At 35.4% G+C, this 20,672-nt stretch overlaps 4 protein-coding genes across 4 annotated transcripts; 3 read left to right on the forward strand and 1 right to left on the reverse strand.

Annotated features, from left to right (window-relative positions):
• Positions 1-265: 265 nt before the first annotated feature.
• LOC125071889 (protein adenylyltransferase SelO-like) lies at positions 266-10,465 on the reverse strand. Its single transcript, XM_047682308.1, has 12 exons — positions 10,302-10,465; positions 9,678-9,841; positions 9,268-9,348; positions 8,624-8,787; positions 8,114-8,286; positions 7,818-7,917; positions 4,147-4,307; positions 2,837-2,958; positions 2,111-2,240; positions 1,864-1,990; positions 838-980; positions 266-562 (listed from the first exon to the last, which is right to left on the reverse strand). The coding sequence occupies exons 1-12, from the start codon at positions 10,458-10,460 to the stop codon at positions 440-442; spliced, it is 1,647 nt and encodes a 548-aa protein (XP_047538264.1). The 5' UTR covers positions 10,461-10,465; the 3' UTR covers positions 266-439.
• Positions 10,466-10,755: 290 nt separating this feature from the next.
• Positions 10,756-16,343, forward strand: LOC125071841 (bolA-like protein 2). Its single transcript, XM_047682240.1, has 3 exons — positions 10,756-10,918; positions 14,936-15,030; positions 16,210-16,343. Exons 1-3 carry the CDS (start codon positions 10,856-10,858, stop codon positions 16,301-16,303), a joined length of 252 nt encoding a protein of 83 aa, XP_047538196.1. The 5' UTR covers positions 10,756-10,855; the 3' UTR covers positions 16,304-16,343.
• Positions 10,956-12,666, forward strand: LOC125071839 (dolichyl pyrophosphate Man9GlcNAc2 alpha-1,3-glucosyltransferase). The gene has a single exon (XM_047682238.1). The coding sequence runs from the start codon at positions 11,040-11,042 to the stop codon at positions 12,639-12,641; it is 1,602 nt and encodes a 533-aa protein (XP_047538194.1). The 5' UTR covers positions 10,956-11,039; the 3' UTR covers positions 12,642-12,666.
• Positions 16,344-16,381: 38 nt separating the features above from the next.
• On the forward strand, positions 16,382-19,762 carry LOC125071840 (mevalonate kinase). Its single transcript, XM_047682239.1, has 6 exons — positions 16,382-16,517; positions 16,662-17,166; positions 17,687-17,916; positions 18,288-18,350; positions 18,550-18,677; positions 19,285-19,762. The coding sequence occupies exons 1-6, from the start codon at positions 16,389-16,391 to the stop codon at positions 19,433-19,435; spliced, it is 1,206 nt and encodes a 401-aa protein (XP_047538195.1). The 5' UTR covers positions 16,382-16,388; the 3' UTR covers positions 19,436-19,762.
• The last annotated feature ends 910 nt before the right edge of the window (positions 19,763-20,672 follow it).

A 20,672-nucleotide genomic window follows, 5' to 3' on the forward strand; every position in this document is an offset into this window, starting at 1 on the left:
ATTCTATAAATATTATACTTTTGTGTTTGAAGTCCGATCACCATCACCATTAAACCATACGTAAATAATGCATATGTAATGAAACTGTAAATTAAAGTTTGGGAACGAAAAATCATATGAAAATATTTATGAACTTGCGTATACCAGTATTCGAAATTTCACATAAGCATTTAATAAAACACTACGTACGACTTTTATTTTGCAATACAAAGAAAACATATTTGAAAAAATAGACTGGAGTAATCTGTACTAATATTGTTAATGGGAAAGTAACTTCATCACGACTAGGCCAATCAATGAACCAATCACAATAAAGTTTGACAATGAATTAGACGTTTGGAATATTTATTAGACAGGATTTATAGGAAAACAATTTGACGTGGACATCATTAATTAATATAACAGATTATTTTTAGATTTTAAAGTAAAAATATAATCATCAACTCGAACAGCTAATTTTTAATTCATAGGCCCAGATCGGAGGCTGCGAAGAGAATCCACGGATCTCTGCTTCTGGCTGTATTTCAAATGGATTCTGAATCACTTGTAGCAAAAAGCGCACCTTGAAATGATATTAAAGCTATTATTTTCTTGAAAATAACAACTACTTTGAATGGGGTTCAAAATAAAAAATAGAATTAAACATAAAATAAGTTATGTAGTCGTAATTTTGGTTAATTACTATCAGACAAGTTATCATTTATAGGATTAATTCTGAATCCGAATATGAATAACTCTGCTGGCATCTAGCAATTTATTTGAACCTTCAAGTGAATAAGTTTAGGGCGTAGTTTAGCCTGATTGGTGGTATCATCTAGGTTGATATTTATAAAATACCTTTTCAAAATCGTCTTTCTCAGCATCGACAATAGCTTCGTGAAGAAGCCAGTTTCTGGGAACATATGCTGGGTTCACACTGATCATACGTCTTTTTCGCTCATCTTCGAAGACACCGGTAGAATTAGCATTACTCGTGTCCACTAAAATCATTGATAGATGTGTACTACGCACTAAATATGGCGTTCCAAACAATTACTCTGTTCGACTGAACTGAACTTCAGACTGTCACCTGACATTTGTGTGGATTTGCTATGCAATCAGTGAGAGCGGCGTAAATACGGTGCGGGCGATAAATCCTTATTATTCGAAAATCTGAATCAAAGTATGAACTTGGACTTAAATAAAAAAATCACTAGTCAAGTAATTAAAATTACTTTTTGAAAATTGAATACCTAGATATATTAAAATAAAAATACTACAATGGATAAAATATTTATTTTTCTAAAGACGCAATCCCACATTCTGGGCAATCGGTCTATAGGGGATGATATATTCATACACTACGTTGAAAGAAATTCTCGGAGCTTACAGCGTTTTAGTCTCGAAAAAAATATAATCTATAAGTGATCGAGTGCTATATGTTTTAATAATTTGATCCCTGCAGCGAACTAAAGTTGTAACTCTTACCAGTATTTGAACAAATTGTTCACAATTGTTCTTATCTTTCGTAGAATTTATGTACGTCAATGACTAAAAGACTTCGGTTACGGCTTACCGTAAAAATCAAGATGGGATTAATGCTTGAATCTTGGCTCTATACAATTAGGTTAAGGCGTAGAATATGGTTAAACAATAATTTCCTCGTAAGCCAACACAACAACGCCAAGTGACGCGACGTTGGTCAAATGTTGGGTCTATCGGTAGCAAATCATCATTATCATCAACGGATGCAATCGCTGCAGTCGACTCCTGCTACTACGAAGATTCACATTATGTAGGAGAACTTTTGGGTTGCTTATTTCTATACAGGAAGAAGACTGTTTGTTTTGAAGAACAAAAACTCTCTTACGCGCGAAGACTTACCCGCCTCTTTATCCAAACGACTGCGATATTGGTCGACCCAGCAGCCCCAACAGGAATGCGAGGCTAAACGTTTGATCGACCACTTCTCCGCTAATTTCAATTCGCTACTCAATTCGTGAGGTTGCAGCTGCAAACAAAATCTAAAGTGACATTCACAATACTACGTACTTCATAGTAATATTTACTAAAATAATATTTTTTTACTAATTTCTCTCAGAAACTGGTCTAATATTAATCTGATTTTTACTTCAGCTAATTGTCTAAATGTGACAGTGAAGTCGGCACCAGTCTGTTGCATCATGTCGAGTAACTTCTCCACCAACTCCTCATCGCCCCACCGCTCTTTCTTAAGTCCGATCTTCATCAGGAACGTCTCCCTGCGTTAAAATAATTTACTTCCAAAATTACTCACTACTATTTTTTTCAGTCATAAGTTTCATTCTTGGAGGTAGGGCTTTGTGCGAGCCCGTCTGGGTAGGTACCACCCACTCATCAGATATTCTACGGCAAAATACAGTACTCTGTATTGTTGTGTTCCGGTTGGAAGGGTGAGTGAGCCAGTGTAATCACAGGCACATGGGACATTACATCTTAGGTCCCAAGGTTGGTGGCGCATAGGTGATGTAAGGAATGGTTAATATTTCTTACGGCGCCTTTGTCTATGGGCGGTGGTGACCACTTACCATCAGGTGGCCCATATGCTCGTCCGCCAACCAATGCCATAAAAAAAAAGTCTTAACCGCAGTCATTCCTGAGTTATCTGAGGTCACGAGCTGACCAATTTATGGCGTAGATGGAATTAAAAAGAACAGTATAACCCGAATATAATTTACTCGAATACAAAATGGATAATACATAAATACTTATAAATACCAAAAACTATAATTAAATAAATGATTTAAAAAAAGTTTTGATGAATGGATTTTTACATTGTCTAACAAATCATGACTTAAATATAAATAAAAGGACGTACAAAATTTTATTTTTGCAGTATGTGTCCAAAGTTTTTAGTATATGCGAGAGATGGCTTTGCTGTGATGCAGTCAGGAGAGGTTCCAGGGCAATCGCTAGCTGTCCTATATTCCATACTACCACCTGAAGTTTAAACGTAAATTCACCAGTCCCTTTTAGTCATACTACATTCGATACAAATTTTTTTTCTCAACACGTTTTTAAATTTCATTTGCAGACACGTTATGCTGCCTAGCAATTTATAAATAGGTGGACTAACAGCCGAGATGGCCCAGTGGTTAGAACGCGTGCATCTTAACCGATGATTTCGGGTTCAAACCCAGGCAGGCACCACTGAATTTTCATGTGCTTAATTTGTGTTTATAATTCATCTCGTGCTCGGCGGTGAAGGAAAACATCGCGAGGAAACCTGCATGTGTCTAATTTCAACGAAATTCTGCCATATGTGTATTCCACCTACCCGCATTGGAGCTGCGTGATGGAATATGCTCCAAACCTTCTCCTCAAGGGAGAGGAGGCCTTAGCCCAGCAGTGGGAAATTTACAGCCTGCTAATGTAATGTAATGTAATGGACTAACAGATGAGCAAGGTTGTAAGCATTACTCATTTATTTATTTTTTATTTATTTATTTATTTATTGGAAACGTTACACCATCAACTTATCACTAAGCACTTAAAATTAATATTTGACTTGGGTAACATACAAAGTGATACGTCTTTAAAGGTGTAAACAACATTAGCAGCAAGTAATTATAGCCATTCCTTATATCTCAACGTTCCACCAGCCTTGGGCACTGAGATTTTACAGTATCACTCGCCCATCAAACTGGAATATCCAGTTTGATGGCTGTTTGAGGGAATGTGTGATGAGTAATGTGGTCTCTACCACGAGGATGGTCAGTAGATTATGGTAGGAAATTATATAAAACAAAAAGTATAATTACAAGGATTTATTCGGTTATATGTACCCAAAAAGGAGATTTAAGGTCGTAAGACCTGGACAAAACTTGAGAACACCAAACAAACGAATCAACGTCGAATGGATTTTTGTAATGTAGTAATATATTTATAAACTTGTTTGTATACTTTCTTTTACTGCAATAATTTAATTGATACATTGAAGATAAGTATATATATAAGTATATATATAAGTATAATAAACGTTAGTAGTGAATTTATCTTGGCTACAGTCTCAATTATCTATACTTTTATACTAACGTGGATTAAAGTTGGGATTTATTTACAAGAACTATGAATAGCTTTCCTTGAAAAAAAAAATGTTGTAAAACTGTTGTACGTACGTATACTTACATCTGCTTGTTTACCCAAAGCATATCGTCCTTCACCATCAAAACAGTTAGCAACGAAACCACTATCATATGAATCCACAAAACCAAACGGTCCATAATCTAGCGTTTCACCGAGAAGACTCATGTTATCAGTGTTCAAGAGACCGTGAGTGAACCCTAAACCTAAAATTCGAACTTTGGTAAAGCCGAAGATATGGGATATAATACTTTCACATATATAAATCAATATCACTCGTGGTGATTTAAAAAATAATCCTTTACATTCAGCTGCAACTTATATTGTATGAGATACTAGTTGCCGCCCTCAGTTTCGCCACCATGTGGGGATAGCACGGTTGTTAGATTAGGTTATTCCTCGCTATGTCCTTCTCTGACAACGTTTTTATAAAATTTCATGATAATCGGGATTAACTAGTTAAGGCGATACAAAAAAAAAAAAAACAAATTAAAAATGAATATCTCTTAGTCTGAACTCGAATCGAAACTGCAACATAAGGGGACTCAACTCGAACTTGAACGCCGTCCACTTTCACCTTGAGACGGCGAAGCCGGCCTTGCTCTTTCTTACCGAGACTCAGATATCTTCTCCTGCCGATACGACTTTTCTTTCCTACCCCGGGTATAAATTGGAACATTCCTTTGTACCACGAGCTGGGGTGTGCGTTTACGTCAGAGATGATATCTGCTCTCGACGCCTCGGCAGCCTTGAAGGACAGGACCTATCAATTATCTGGCTGCGTGTAGATTGTGACGACCATCCGCGAATCTACGCTTGCCTTTATAGGTCCCATAGCGGTAATGCCGAAACCGACCGACTGGTTGAGCACGTCCAAATGGCTACAGATTCCGTACTGCAGCAGATCCCATCCGCAGAGATCGTTATTCTTGGCGATTTTAATGCCCACCATGCCGAATGGCTTGGATCGCGCACTACCGATCATGCGGGTAGATCTGTTCTCGACTTCGCTTTAGCATATGATTTGACACAACTAGTCCCCTCGCCAACACGAATACCAGACGTGGAGGATCATACACCTTCCCTGTTGGACCTTCTGCTGACTTCCCATCCGGATGGCTACCAGGTTATCGTCGAACCCCCTCTGGGCTCGTCGGACCACTGTCTCGTCCGAAGTACAGTGCCGGTTGCGCGTTACTCACGACCTCGTTTCGTGGGCTGCCGCCGAGTGTGGCACTACAGGTCAGCAGATTGGGATGGGATGCGGTCCTTCTTTGCATCCTACCCATGGGGGCAGGTTTGTTTCTCGCCGGATGATCCGAGTGTTGTTGCTGACTCTGTTGCCGATGTGGTACTTCAGGGTATGGAACTATTCATTCCGTATTCTGCGGTCCCCATCGGTGGCAAGTCCCAGCCCTGGTTTGGTCGTTTCTGCAAAACGGCTTCACGCAGAAAATGGGAACGCTACCAAGACTGGGCTAACGCATCAGCGTCTCGTGATGTAAATACCAGCGCAATCAGAAAGGAATATAACTCTGCCTCTAGGTCCTTCAAAAACGTGATTGCTAAGGCGAAGACGGAGTACATTGGCAGAATTGGCGAGAGACTGGTGCGCCTCCCTTCAGGAACACGTGCGTTCTGGTCTCTCGCCAAGGCTGTCTTAGGGAATTTCTGTCAGCCTTCCTTACCATCTCTGCACAAGGACGGTGAGTCATTGGCCCATACAGCGAAGGAGAAGGCTGATCTTTTAGGCTCTCTCTTCGCAGCGAACTCGACTCTGGATGACCGAGGAAAGTCACCACCAACAATCCCGCGGTGTGATACCACGATGCCGGAGGTTAAATTCCGGCAAAGTGCAGTTCGTAAAGCACTTCTTTCCTTGGATATTCATAAGTCGAGTGGACCCGATGGCATCCCTCCAATCGTGCTACGGACTTGTGCTCCCGAGTTGGCGCCGGTCTTAACGCGTCTTTTCCGGCAATCCTATGCATTCGGCGTCGTCCCGAACTCCTGGAAGACTGCTTTGGTGCATCCGATCCCTAAAAAGGGCAACCGCTCAGACCCGTCCAATTATAGGCCTATAGCCATCACCTCCTTGTTCTCCAAGGTAATGGAGTCCATTATAAACTGCCAGCTCCTGCGGTACCTAGAGGAGTACCAGCTGATTAGCGACCGCCAGTACGGTTTCCGTCGGGGTCGCTCAGCCGGTGATCTTCTAGTTTACCTTACTCATAGATGGGCGGAAGCAGTTGAGAGCAAAGGGGAGGCATTAGCAGCCAGTCTGGACATAGCGAAGGCCTTCGATCGCGTGTGGCACAAAGCGCTTCTTTCGAAGCTTCCTTCCTATGGGCTTCCCGGAAAATTATGCAATTGGATTACCAGTTTTTTGGCAGATCGGAGCATCAAGGTCGTTGTCGACGGTGCATGCTCTGACTTAAAATTCGTCAATGCTGGTGTTCCACAAGGCTGCGTTCTATCACCCACTCTGTTTCTTCTGCATATCAATGACTTGTTGCAAATCAGTAACATTCATTGCTATGCAGACGACAGCACCGTAGACACCTCATACACCGGCCGTGCTAATATTTCTCGGGAAAACGTCGAAGAAAACCGGAACAAACTTGTATCTGAAATCGAGTCTTCGTTAAACAAAGTCTCGAACTGGGGTCGGCTAAACCTAGTTCACTTCAACCCCAAAAAGACGCAAGTTTGCGCGTTAACTGCTAAAAAAACACCATTTGTCGTATCTCCACGATTCGAGAACATTCCGTTAGCCGCTACAGCTAGTATCGGAATACTTGGCGTTGATGTTTCGAGTCTCGTTCAGTTCCGCGGTCAATTGGAAGGCAAAGCCAAATTGGCATCAAAAAAGCTTGGTGTGCTCAGCAAGGCAAGACAGTATTTCACGTCGGCCCATCGTCTAAGACTATACAAGGCGCAAATTCGGCCTCACATGGAATACTGCTCTCACCTCTGGGCGGGTGCTCCCCAGTACCAGCTCCTTCCATTTGACCGTATCCAACGTAGAGCGGCTCGAATTATCGACGATCAAGCCCTTTCCGATCTGCTTGATCCTTTGGCTTTGCGTAGAGATGTTGGATCGCTCTGCATCTTCTACAGAATTTATCACGGGGAATGTTCCGAGGAATTGTTCGAATTAATCCCGGCTGCTGAATTTCACCTTCGGACATCTCGTCAAAATTCCAAATATCACCCGCACCACCTAGATGTCCGAAAATCCACAACAGCGCGATTTTTAAGACATTTTCTGCCTCGCACAACCACTCTGTGGAACCAGCTTTCGCCGGCGGTTTTTCCGAACCGATACGACTTGGGAACCTTCAAGAAAAGAGCGTACTCTTTCCTGAAAGGCCGGCAACGCACCTGCAAGCCCCCCGGTGTTGCAGATGTCCATGGGCGGTGGTAGTCACTTTCCATCAGGTGAGCCTCCTGCTCGTTTGCCAACTTATGACATAAAAAAAAAAAAAAAAAAAAAAAAAAAAAAAAAAAAAAAAAAAAAAAAAAAAAAAAAAAAAAAAAAAAAAAAATCGTAAGATGTCATTTTAATATCTTAGCCTAATATTTCTTATATTCCTAGTCAAACTATTTGTAGTCATTTGTCTTAAAAACACAGTAAAGTTTAGTTTGTATTCTTTAGATAAATTCTCTATTATATTAAAGTCCTTTGTGTGTACCTTATAAACTATTAAACTTACCTTGCCATTTGGCAACGAGGTCCAAAGATTTATGAGCGATTTCTGAAAACATTCGAATATATCTGTTGTCATCTGTAAGATGAATATCTGGAAAATGTTCCTGAAAAAATCGGTAACATCATCAACAGCATAATGTCCACATGAAGTTTTTTTTTATTATTTATTTAAAACTATTATTAGTAAAAAAAGAAAAAATGGCAAAAATGGTCTTTTAATCACAACCTTTTTTCTAATGCACTGAACTCAACTGGGATGTGATAGTCATTCGAATTTTGAAAATAAATGTTTTTACTAACCTTAATTACAAAATCAACAAGCTGCCTCAACACACCCAACTCTCCACCTTTTGCCAAAATCTCCAAGGAACCGAAACGGAACCAGCTCTGTGACAATCGCAATATGATGGAAGCTCTCTCGCGACGAGGACCCCCCGCAAAATACATATCTCGAACTACTGATTCATCGCTCACTGTTAAATAACTTTCAAGTTAATCGGTTTTTTAAATATTTCATTGAGTCTTGGATGCGTAAATATTGAAAACAGTCATGCATTTTTTTGTAGTATTTTAAAGGATTTTTTATAAAAGATTTTTCATTAAAAATTTAACTTATATAATTCACAAGAAAAGATCGAATTAGGGTGATTTGGGAATTAGGGTTGTTTGAGTTTAATGATACTACTTAGTTAAAAATGTTGAAAGTCACGAATTTAAAAATCACAGAAAACTCTGTAAGTGATAAATACTTTTTTTATATGTAGAGCTGATAATTTTAACACCATTTTGATATTATAAGCAATTTCTTACCAACGACAGCAGCAGCTCTGGTAGTTGGAACCCCCAAATAGTACATAGCCTCACTAGCAATCATCTCTCTTATACAAGAGCGAAGCACTGCACGACCATCATATAAACGGGAGTAGGGCGTCGGACCTGAACCTTTAAGCTGAATCTGCCATCGCTTGCTTAATCTGCGTAATCGTACATATCGTAATCGCACCAAATTTTAAGTCTCATTGCTAGGCTTAGGCCTCCTCTCTTTTTGGCGATTTGGAGCTTTGAAACTTAATACACCATGCTACTTCACTGCGACATTTTTGTAGCCACTGATTAAAATGTACTTATTGACATAGATTATTCTGACTAATTCGGCTAATTTTCCGACCATTAAAATATGGTAACAGCTTGTAATTATGACTCACTCAATCAAACTATTATTCAAATATTATCAACATCTTTACCTTCACACCGAAACACATTAATACAAACTATCAATATTTGCTTGTACAATAATTCTGAATATATAAAATTAAACATTATCTAATTATTATCTAAACATTATCTATGAGAAACATTCTGTAACACTTAGAAGATGAATCAGACGATTCATCTAGCTTCGAAAGTATTATAGATACCTATTTATTCACAATTAAATAAGTAAATTAATATACCTATTCACATATTCGCCAATGATGTGCGCTCTTCCGTCGCCAAGCTGTCCAACCCATAAGCCATATTGGTGACCACCATATCTGAATAATACATTACTTAGTTACCAGTTTAGTGAGCACCCAGTGTCGTACAACTTATTTCTTATTTTGCAACTGATGATTTCCACGAGTTTACCGCTAACCATGTCAACATATATATCAACATCATATCAACATCACACGCCTACTTCTCCACGCCTACGCCTCTTCGGACATGTCGACAGTACCATATGATTATGAGAGTGTAGAAAAGGTAAAAAAAAAGCAAGTATACTCTACTTAAGCTTGGGCATATATTACTTTTGCATTATAATTATAATTAATGCTTGAATACTGAAATAGCTAAATATTAAATGACTTGTATTTATAACCTATGGGCGACGGGCAACGCTCCGTATGGTAGCTTTCTGCCAGCGACGAATTCTACAAATTCTTGGCTATTCACTATATTTGGATCCATATCTAAAATATTTATCAAAGCATCGTCAGAAGCACACACCAAACGGATATTCCGTTCTAGGGGCCGTGGTGTTACCTGAATTAAAGATAATTAAATAATTAAACTAAAACTGTTCTAATATATTACATAAGTTTAATAATATTGAATGAAACAGGCTTCCTTTATACCTTAGGTAAATATTTTTAAGATACTTTTAAGCAGATCGTTGATGATGTTTTTGCCTAGACTCAAATGTACAAACCAGTCATCAGTGATAGAATGGACATAGCATACTGCTGTAACCATGTAAGCATTACTTTGTTCGTACTGCGTTTGAAATAATAATATTAAATTGCTGATACAACATCGTGACTTTTACCTATATGTTATTTAAATAATATGTGAAAAACCCTCAGTAGAAAACCATTTCCAAGTGTAACGTACATATGCCTACAACTTACGAAGAGTACAGCTTATCTTTCTTAATAAAACTAAATACAATCAAGAATTATGTTAGCATTTTGTAATTAAAATAATTTGCTAAATTTAAGCAAACCTCAGAGTAGACAACATTTTTGACATTATTTTTGACTTGATCATGATTTTCATCAATCGGCAATAAAATATATTTTGGATAGAGACAAAACCTCCACTCGGTTAAATTTGGTTTTAACAGTGTTGATTCTCCTTCCATTTTCATTGTAGTAAAAAACATATATGTAATTTATTTTAAAGAAATAACCATTTAAAAAAAAATATATATATTAAATTCTATATAAATTGATAAACTTCTAAATTCGAAAAAAAATAAACTATTATAATGGCGTGTATACACATAATATTACAAATCATTAAAGCTTTTCTTATTTGTAAAGGCATATTTAATTTAATAAAATATTTTCAATAGTTAATAAGTTATTTTAAATATATAATTAGTTACAACACAAACTATACATACATAATTAATTTTAAGTGCTTATTAATTCTGCCTTCGTCTTTTACGAGGAAGAAAAAAAATAAAATAACCTATTTCGAGTTGTCGTAACAATAATAACTTTTCCCAGTTGGCGTTTGAATGTGTTTCTATAAGTTACCGTTATTGTATTGAATATGGTGTACACAGAGGAGTATCTCAAGGAAAAACTTACCAAGGAACTGGAAGCCGTTCATGTCGTAAGTATGAGCTGTCAAATATTTTAAATGTCTACACGTACGCGCTAATGTAGGTATTATCTATCATAAATATGAATGAACTTCGTCTCAAATCAGTTTAAAGTGCACAAAATTCGAAACAATGGGAAAAAGAGCTGATCCGGACAAATTTACCGTTACAAAAGAGGCTTTACTTCCTGGGTTATTTTTCGCCTTATTTTTACGATGGTGTGTTGCGGCGTATCCTTATTCGGGGTACAAAAAACCCCCAATGTATGGAGATTACGAGGCCCAAAGGCACTGGCAAGAGATAACCGTGCAAACGCAGGTATCACATTGGTATCGGAATACGACTCAAAACGACCTACAGTATTGGGGCCTGGACTACCCACCCCTGACGGCGTATCACAGTTTTCTCATTGGCTTAGTGGCAGACTGGCTCGACCCTGAATCGGTGCGATTATTTGCATCTCGAGGCTATGAAAGTGATCAACACAAAACATTTATGAGATGGACTGTATTTTTAAGTGACTTGTATTTTTATGTTACGGCTGCTTTATGTATCTGTATAGATGCTGAGCGTATCATAGGTAAATACCATACAAATGTATTCAAACGCACAGACATAGCAACCACTCTTTTTTTACTATATCCCGGCTTAATACTTATTGATCACGGTCATTTTCAGTATAATTGTGTTTCGTTAGGTTTATTTTTATGGGCATCGTTTTTTATTATTGCGATACAGAATGATACATTGGCTACAATTTGTTTTGTTCTAGCACTTAATTATAAACAAATGGAACTGTATCATGCATTGCCCTTTTTTATTTATTTATTGAGAAAATGCTTTATGTGTGTCCCGAACAAAGGGAGATTTTCTCACATTATACATCGGTTTAATAAACTTGCTATTGCTGTAATATCTACCTTTATTATCATTTGGTATCCATTACTGAATTCTTGGGATGACGTATTTCAAGTATTACACAGGTTGTTTCCTGTTAAAAGAGGTGTATTCGAAGACAAAGTCTCGAATGTATGGTGCTCAGCTAACGTTTTCATTAAGTTAAAATATGTTTATAATAATGAGGAGATGATAAGAATGTGTTTTTTGTGTACAATCATGGCTGCATTGCCGTCATGTATAGATTTCTTCTTTAGAATTAATAGAAAGAAATTTGTTTTATGTCTAATAAATGTATCTTTGGCATTTTTTCTCTTTTCCTATCAAGTTCACGAGAAGTCAATTTTGCTTGTGGCTATTCCAGTAGTTATGCATTTGCCTGAGGATCCATTTATGTGCTTTTGGTTCCTACTAGTGTCAACATTTAGCATGCTACCATTGTTACTAAAAGACGGGTTATTGATACCTTTTCTATGTACAAGTTTAATATATTTAAGTTTTTACAGTATCATTTTGAAATTATCAACTAAAGATGCTGGTATTCTGTCATTTCTCAATGCCAATACTGTATACAAGGCTGCCAACCCGATGGCTAATCACAACTCTGTGATATTGAAACTTCTTAGCACAAACTTTTTTTTCTCACTTCAAGGGATGTTTTGGTTGGGCCTTGGAACATTATTAGTTGAGCCACCACCCAGATATCCAGATATATTCCCATTATTAATATCTATGTATTCATGTATACATTTTATATTCTTTTTAGTGTATTTCACACATCAGCAAATATCTTTGCCAACCTGTTTACCGATTAAAATAAAAGTAAAAAAAAATTAATTACATTCACTCTGTTGTATTAGTATTCAAAATAAACTTCTATCAAGTTACTCCTGTTTTCTTCTTTTACCAATTCTTTACAGACACTAAAAAATTTATTATAAACACAATAAACAATAAAATACAAGATTTTGATATTATCTTCTGTACTCTCTGTCTCTATATGTAGAATTTTCATTTAAAATCTAAATATAAAAAAATTGCTATACTATAAATATGTAAAATTATTATATCCAAGATATATATTATATCTAAATACACACAAAATCCTATAGCAATAATGTTTACAATGTACAGAGTAACATTTATTTAGTAGAGTTGTGTTCTTTAATGCTTAATATTACAAAGACAGGATATTGAAAGTTGTGAATTTCCCTAGTAACTGATTGAGGAATTAACGTTTGACAAATAGATGCACAAACAGTTAAATATTATATGTATATAAAAAAAATAATTATTGAAATAAACAACTTTGACATTAGATTGATTTAATCATTGGTCGAGATGTTAAATAATTAATCTATGTACTCATTATGAATTTGTGAAAAAATGGCGCTTTGAATGGGAATTTTGAATATGGATATAGATAGATAATTTTTGTAGTGCATAATATAAATTGCTTTTTTCGTGTAACATGTAAATTGAGATTGATTTACCTCTACTCCATTTTCGATTGGATTTATCGATTGATCTGGCAACACTGACATATATTCTACGATAGACAAGAACCTTCATGTAAATCATTTGTTCTAATACTGGTAAGAGTTAGAACTATAATTCGCTGCATTTCTTCATTATGTCTTCTTATCAAACTTATTAAATCATACAGCGCTATAATATCGCTTATAGAGAATAGATTTCTCGCGACCAAAACGTTGTAAGCGCCGGGAATTTCACGGCGTTTACGCTCTTGTAACAATAAGTCGTCCCTATGGATTTGAAAGATTATAGGATGACGTCGTCTTTAAACAAATATATATATAGTTTCTTTTTTGTCATGGTATTTTTTATTAACTAGGTTTTTAATCACATGAACAACAAGTAATCTTACTTGACTACTGAATGGTTAATAAGTCTAGGTTGATACTTTGATTCGATTTTACGAATACCACTGGAGCAGTGCCCTACACTGAATGAATGGCAAACTGTTCATCTCACACTAATGAGAGATGAACAGTCTGCAGTTCAGTTTTGTCGAACAGCGTGATTGTTCGGAACGCCATATCTGGTGTGTAGGTAGAACAAATATATCGATTGGTAACACTAACGCTATTAACATTTTATTAAGCCGGTTAACGCTATTAACATTTTATTTGGTGTACATTGAAAAAAATACAGTATTCTGACTTAAAAATAGTATAAAGAATGCTATCCAATGAAAGAATATGATTAAATTAAATTTTCTTTCAATTACATAATACGTATAGTTTCCATGAATGATCATTATTACCACCCTTAAAATTTCCTAATTTAGACACAATTCGTTTTAATATTTTTACATAAAATTCAAAACGGTAATAATGAGCACGTGTATTCGTATTGTTAATGTTTTTGTAGTAAATTAGTAGTAGTACGCCAGTTATAGCGGCTAGTAAGTAGCGTTACTTATAAACGATTAAGGGGTACCTATTTAATTAAATACTGATTTCATTTTGACTTGAAATTTAATAAGTACAATTTGAAAACGATAAATATTAATATATATAATTCAGCCATATAAAAGTTAAAAATATTTTAGAAATTAGATTATAAATGAAATATTAGGTTTTTGTACCAATGACGAAGACTCAGTATCGTAATATCGTATGATTTTGTAAGAGCGCGACGGGACAGTGCCATATACGCTTGCCTGTTCTCTCGCGATATACACGAAATGCAGTATTCAGTTTGACTTACTCGGAGCGCGTCAACGGATTGAGGGTCGTATGTAATTATAATGTAAATCTTACATATACTTTACGTCTCAAAGTTTCGTATTATTAATTCCTTTAAAGGACTAGCCATGAGAAATTCACTGCAGCGAATGTTCGCCACGCGCCCTGAGACTGAAACTAATGCATGAAAATGTACCATAAGCCAGTAACGGAAAGCCTCGATTAAATTTTATTTGTTATGTATATTTAGATATATATATTGTTTATTTTTTTGGGATTATGTTTTGCCGCCACAAAGGGCAACTACTTCTTAGATTACTTTTAGCTGTACCACGACGAGGTGACTGACCTACGCCCCTTTATCCCGACCCTTCCTAACAGTTGATGATGGACAAATTAATAGAACTGCCTTTTTTCTAGGAAGTTGTAGATGAAAGTGACGGCTGTGGCGGCAAGTTCGTGGCCTTGATTGTCTCTGACAAGTTCCAGGGGAAACCTCTGCTAGCCCGTCATAGGTAAGAAGACATTTTTAAATACAGTTGGATTTAAACCTAACAATCTGATACTACAAAATAAAATAAGATAAAAACTGTGGTCTCACTGTGGTCTGATGTTACGAATACTTTTTTCAATTCCAATTATGAAATTTTCTGACCTATTTGTGTCTACATATCAAGGAGTCTGCACCATAAAGTCTTAAACTGTTTTTAAGCCATCGCTATGAAGTATTGCCTTTAAGCGTTATTTCTCGCTGTTCTATAGGTAATATATCAAAAACGTCACATCAATTAATCAGATTAAATTATAAATATATATATATATTCTTACACAAACTTCAAATGATCCGAACCACCTTCAGAGATCTACATAATATATGTATGTACGTGTTGAAATTCTGGTGATACATACAACCGCTTAACTGTTTTGTTACGGAAATGTAAATATAAATTATGAGACTAACAATATACTGAGCTCAGTTTGAATAGTATTTGATCTTTGAACCCGCTAGATGCAATCGTATTATTTACTCATATCTTCCTCGAAGGTCTAGAGAAGTTAGGATTCCGTAAGAAACGTCTAAGTAGCCTAATTCCTGTCTGGCATACTCGTATTTTGCAACGTTTAATATTAATGACATCTTGCAAATATGCTAGCGTCGCTTTCTCAATTGACAGCGCTACAAATTTGTTAAAAAGTCGAATGGTATACGATTTGCTTACATCTGCCCCTTAGGGTTATGTACAGATATCTAATTATACCCAAATAAATCGACAAGTAGACATCCAGATCCATTAGTGGACTGAGTGCAGCAAAATTCGTGCCAAATAAAGTCCACGTCCCAAAAAAAATTGCTTAAAGTCGGTAATATTATTATCTTTCTAATTATCTATACATATTCCGACATTATTTGCCGAGCCCATAAACCAAAAAATAAATATATATATTTAATTTTGTTCCCCACTACTTAACGACAATAAACTCCAACAAACATTCCATATTTCTTTGACAATCGTAATAGAATCTTAGCGTAAGTTTCACTTTTAGGTGGAGACAAAAATACAAAAATTAGCTATTTCTTCTAAATACATATTAATAGTTTTCTTTGAACAAAAACTATGGCTACGGAACACATCTGGGCCGATACAACCATGCCTGAACGATTGTATGCTATTAAAATAACTGTTCTTCCGCAGGCTAGTGAACTCAGTACTGCAAGAGGAACTGAAAACCATTCACGCATTCACTCAAAAGACGTTAACAGTTGATCAATGGAAAGCTCAAAACTAGTTATAATATTGTTGTCAACCATTACACTGATGTTCTAGTCCTTCGTTGTTTTATTAACCATTCCTGATTAATATAAGTCATTAATATGGGTTCACTTTTCGAGATCAAAGTCTCAGCTCCGGGTAAAGTGATTTTGCATGGAGAACATTCTGTGATGTACGGAAAGTTCGCTATTGCGGGCAGTCTTGGACTTAGAAGTGTTATAGTTGTCAAGGTTCGTATGTGAAGTACTTATCGCTTATGATCTAACATCTTTCGGATGGCTTCTATTAATATAATAAATAATTATTAACTTTTAGTATTTATAGTAATGCACGTAATGGCAAATAAAATAGGTATTTCTTTATGTTATTTTCAGGAAGTTGAGTCATCTGTTGGATCATTTGTCAATGTAGATTTGCCGTCCGTGAATCTCAAACATTCTTTATCCCTTGATCATATTCAGAGCTATTTATTCAAACCATCAACGAACGGTCAGCTACTGTGGAAAAACCCCCAAACTGTCGACCACGAAAGCCACCTAATCAAAGTGGACAAATGCCTTCAATCAATAAATCTTAATATTAATGACCTGAACAGTGTTCAATATAATTCATTACGTGGAATGCTATATCTTATTTCTGGAATTTTCGGCGACACGAAATTTTTGAATAATAGCCTAGATGTTAGCATAAATTCTGGACTAACAGTTGGAGCAGGAACCGGAAGTTCAGCGTCATACGCGGTATGTTTGGCGGGTGCTTTAATACAACTCTTGAAATTGAAGAGTGGAAAAAGTGATGAAGAATTTGAAATGGAAGACAAAATTTTAATATCGGCTTGGGCTTACAACTGTGAAAAGATAATGCACGGTTCACCTTCAGGTGTGTTAATTTAGTTCAATTATGGTATAGAAAAATTGTACGTAGTTTGTCTAAAAGGATCCAACCCACAAGATGTTAATTCTAAGTTATTTAAGCTTAAAGTTTTACCTGTATTTGCTTATAGTTATGCTTGTTTGTATTTATTGCTTCCTGGAGGAATATTTGTATAAATGTTATATTTCATACCAATAACTTAATTCATTTTCGATCAGATTGTGGGTTGGATCCTTTTCGAGAAACTTCGTCCAAGTAATCCATTAGTTAAATTTAGGGAAGATGCGACCTATAGTTGAAAATCGAGTATTTAATGGATTTTCCATCGCATAATACAGATTTTTATTACATGTGATGTCTTTGTATTGTAATTGTGATAGATTATAATTCGACTATCATTTATCACGCCTCGATCCAAGGGAGCAGTCACATGCGTGTGATGGGATCAGTTGGAAATCTATAAATGGACATTTGCAAGAAAACCATTGGTCTTTGAACCGCTTTTAATATATAAGTATATTTCCAGGTATAGATAATTCAACATGCACACTTGGATCGTTAGTTGGATTCAGAAAAGGAGAAGAACCGATCATACCATCTTTCCAGATAAATTTACGAATACTCTTAGTTGATACTAAAGTTAGCCGCGAGACTAAGATTTTAGCCGCGAAAACAATGTCTCTAAGGCAACACAATCAGAATGCCGTGGATTGTATTATGGACGCATGTGATCATATCGCGACCACTGCTTTTAAGGTAATTTATTTCCGATTAAGTGTAACAACAGGCACAAGGGACTTCACATCTTTGTTTCCTAGGTTGGCAATTCTAAAGGATGTTTAATATTTACCTCAAAGCGATATTCTGTGTGGTAAGCGCCTAATAATATTAAAATAAAAAAAGGTTTTTTGTAAGTTAGCGATCCTAAATCTCATGTCTGAATGAAAGTAGCAGTTTTTCAATCTTCAATCCCATATAATCCGTCCATTAGATGGCATTTTTTTAAATCGAAGAAATTCAAAATTCTCTTCATATTTCAAAGAACTCTGGTGGAAATTATGTCAAAAGCATCAAAAGATGCTAATTCAAAGTTTGTTAAAATTTGTTCTTATTTTAATTTATTACAGATTATGGAAAAACTATCTGCCTGTAACCCGGAAGATTCTGAAGCACACTACAAACATCTATCAGTAAGTATACAGATTGATACTCTAATTTTTTTATAGTAACGTACTAATTGTACTAAGTGTCAAAAAAAAACAGAATTCCGAAGAAATGTAATACTTGGTGACAACAAATCTTTCTTTGACGTATCCACACTGTTTTATTATTAACTGATTTTAATTTAATTATGATCAATCTAAATTAGGTGTTTAAATAAAATTTCAGGAGTTGTGGAACATGAATCACTGTCTCCTAGCTTCTTTGGGCGTTTCTCATCCGTCGTTAGAGGACATCAAAGCATCGGCCACGAAACATGGACTCGCCTGTAAGCTCACGGGGGCAGGGGGTGGAGGGTGAGTTAAACGAAACATTTCCTGCTGTAATTCACTACAATAATAAAAAAAAACACATACGGAACATGTTTCTAAAGTGCATTCCACGAAACGAGCTTCCAAAGGAAACTGCTGTGTGGTTAATACGCGTTACTTCTACCGGTCAAAGCAATTCTTAGGATCGTCTCACATGCCGGATTCGTCTTCATTTGTCTCTAGGTGCGTCCGCCCAGCAATGAACTGGTAGTATTTTAGATGCCAGATATTCCATTCGTATATGTTTTTAAACTGGGTACGCAGTTTACCCTATATTTTGATTTCACCAATTACACCAAAAAATTTGTAAATCTCATTATTATTTTACCAGTGAGAGTTATCTGCTAGACTATTTGGCATTAAAGTGTATCTCACTCAGTAAATAATTATACTATATTATAGATTTCTGGAGATAGCTGGAGCGATTAAACTACGTTTCCTAAGAAGACAAACTCTTTTCCTTGTTAGGATTATCTCGCTACCAATACGTTAATAATACCCTATGGATTACCTACCCTATACAAATAAATTAAGAGAATTTGCCTTTAGTGTTTGTTCTAATATTTAAATTACCCATCCAAATTATTTTCAGATACGCCATAGTATTAATACCGCCGACAACTGAACAGACTCTTGTCGAATCCTTAAGCAATGAACTGAAGATCAAAGGATATACAGTTAGTGACACCCAGCTCGGAGGTCCCGGCGTTCGTATAGATCACATAGACGTAACTAATATATAATTTGTATCAAGGACCTACTAACTAAACGTTATTAAACATAATCGCACTTTTGTATATAATTTACTTAAAAAAAATATCCTGCTGGAAAAATATCACTTGATCTGATATTGATTTTTTAAAACAACTGTGAACTGTGTGTAACTCTCAGTTTTGAATGTTCGGAAATAGCGCCTATACGTCATAATAAAGTAAGATTGCTTTAATGTTACATGACATTTTAAAACATTCTTGAAGTGACAGCTAAATGTTCACAATTGCAATTTAAAAAAAAAACTTGTTTACTATAGTTTTAAGTTTTCAATTCTGCCGGCAGTCCCCATGACAGGTTTTTTTTATATAGATATATGGTTAATTTACAAATATATTTATATAAGAATAAATTCATTTGAAATTTTCATTTGTATATAATTGGTATTTTTTTTTATTTAAATGGTATAATCAACTTATAATGAAAATACGTCTCTATCTTTAATATTATCATAAAATAATATTGCATTTATTTTGGTGAAGGGTTATTTTTATAGGGAGAGTAAAAATGATTAATTATTTTCATTGCAACAACTATAAGATTTAAAATAATAATTGCTTGTAGTACAATTTTCAAGCTTGAACCTTTCTATAGAAAGGGCTAAGAAATTTTAGTATTGGATGTGAGGTTTTGAGTAGACATAGATTAGAAAATATCGGGTACGTTGAATGTCAATATATTATACTATAAGGTTTAATAAATATTATTTATAAATAAAAAATCTTTTATTTTTTAACCATTTTGAAGTATATGTACCTATTCGTTAACAAAATTTAAATTAAAATTATTTTTTCGTCCAATGATAAATTTGAGAAGTATTTCTTTAAAATTTTGTACAAACAAATAAAAAATATATTTAAAAAAAAAACGTTTTATTTCTTGCAGCGTTCGTAGATATGACTTGATTTTTATAACCCTCTATAAATACGGTTCAATATATCGAATTATTGTCCAATTTTGGGAAGAATTCCATAAAAATATCCACAAATGAGGGATTTAAATGTATTAAAAATAAAAAATTATGGACTAGGAATTGTAAAAAGTAACAAAAATAAATTGTTATAATTTATTAATCTCCTATAATAAATTAATAAAACTAAATGGAAATAAACACATCTGAAATAATATTAATACTGTACAGTGAGTCGACAAAAATTAATCAAGATCACAAATAAATTTGGTTAAAAAACAACTACATGGTCCGATAAA

This window comes from Vanessa atalanta, chromosome 20 (genome assembly GCF_905147765.1).
Source record: "Vanessa atalanta chromosome 20, ilVanAtal1.2, whole genome shotgun sequence".
Classification (NCBI taxonomy): domain Eukaryota; kingdom Metazoa; phylum Arthropoda; class Insecta; order Lepidoptera; family Nymphalidae; genus Vanessa; species Vanessa atalanta.

What these genes read in the sequence shown, in the direction of transcription:
- LOC125071841 (XM_047682240.1), top strand. Translation starts at nt 10,856, where the DNA reads ATGGTGTACACAGAGGAGTATCTCAAGGAAAAACTTACCAAGGAACTG. An exon ending in AACTGGAAGCCGTTCATGTC is followed by an intron (nt 10,919 to 14,935) that starts GTAAGTATGAGC and finishes CCTTTTTTCTAG; the next exon opens with GAAGTTGTAGATGAAAGTGA. An exon ending in CCTCTGCTAGCCCGTCATAG is followed by an intron (nt 15,031 to 16,209) that starts GTAAGAAGACAT and finishes GTTCTTCCGCAG; the next exon opens with GCTAGTGAACTCAGTACTGC.
- LOC125071889 (XM_047682308.1), bottom strand. Translation starts at nt 10,460, where the DNA reads ATGTTTTTTACTACAATGAAAATGGAAGGAGAATCAACACTGTTAAAA. An exon ending in CCTCGTTGCCAAATGGCAAG is followed by an intron (nt 4,308 to 7,817) that starts GTAAGTTTAATA and finishes TTCGAATTTTAG; the next exon opens with GTTTAGGGTTCACTCACGGT. An exon ending in CTTTGGGTAAACAAGCAGAT is followed by an intron (nt 2,959 to 4,146) that starts GTAAGTATACGT and finishes TTTAAACTTCAG; the next exon opens with GTGGTAGTATGGAATATAGG.
- LOC125071839 (XM_047682238.1), top strand. Translation starts at nt 11,040, where the DNA reads ATGGGAAAAAGAGCTGATCCGGACAAATTTACCGTTACAAAAGAGGCT.
- LOC125071840 (XM_047682239.1), top strand. Translation starts at nt 16,389, where the DNA reads ATGGGTTCACTTTTCGAGATCAAAGTCTCAGCTCCGGGTAAAGTGATT. An exon ending in AATGCACGGTTCACCTTCAG is followed by an intron (nt 17,167 to 17,686) that starts GTGTGTTAATTT and finishes GTATATTTCCAG; the next exon opens with GTATAGATAATTCAACATGC. An exon ending in ACGGGGGCAGGGGGTGGAGG is followed by an intron (nt 18,678 to 19,284) that starts GTGAGTTAAACG and finishes AATTATTTTCAG; the next exon opens with ATACGCCATAGTATTAATAC.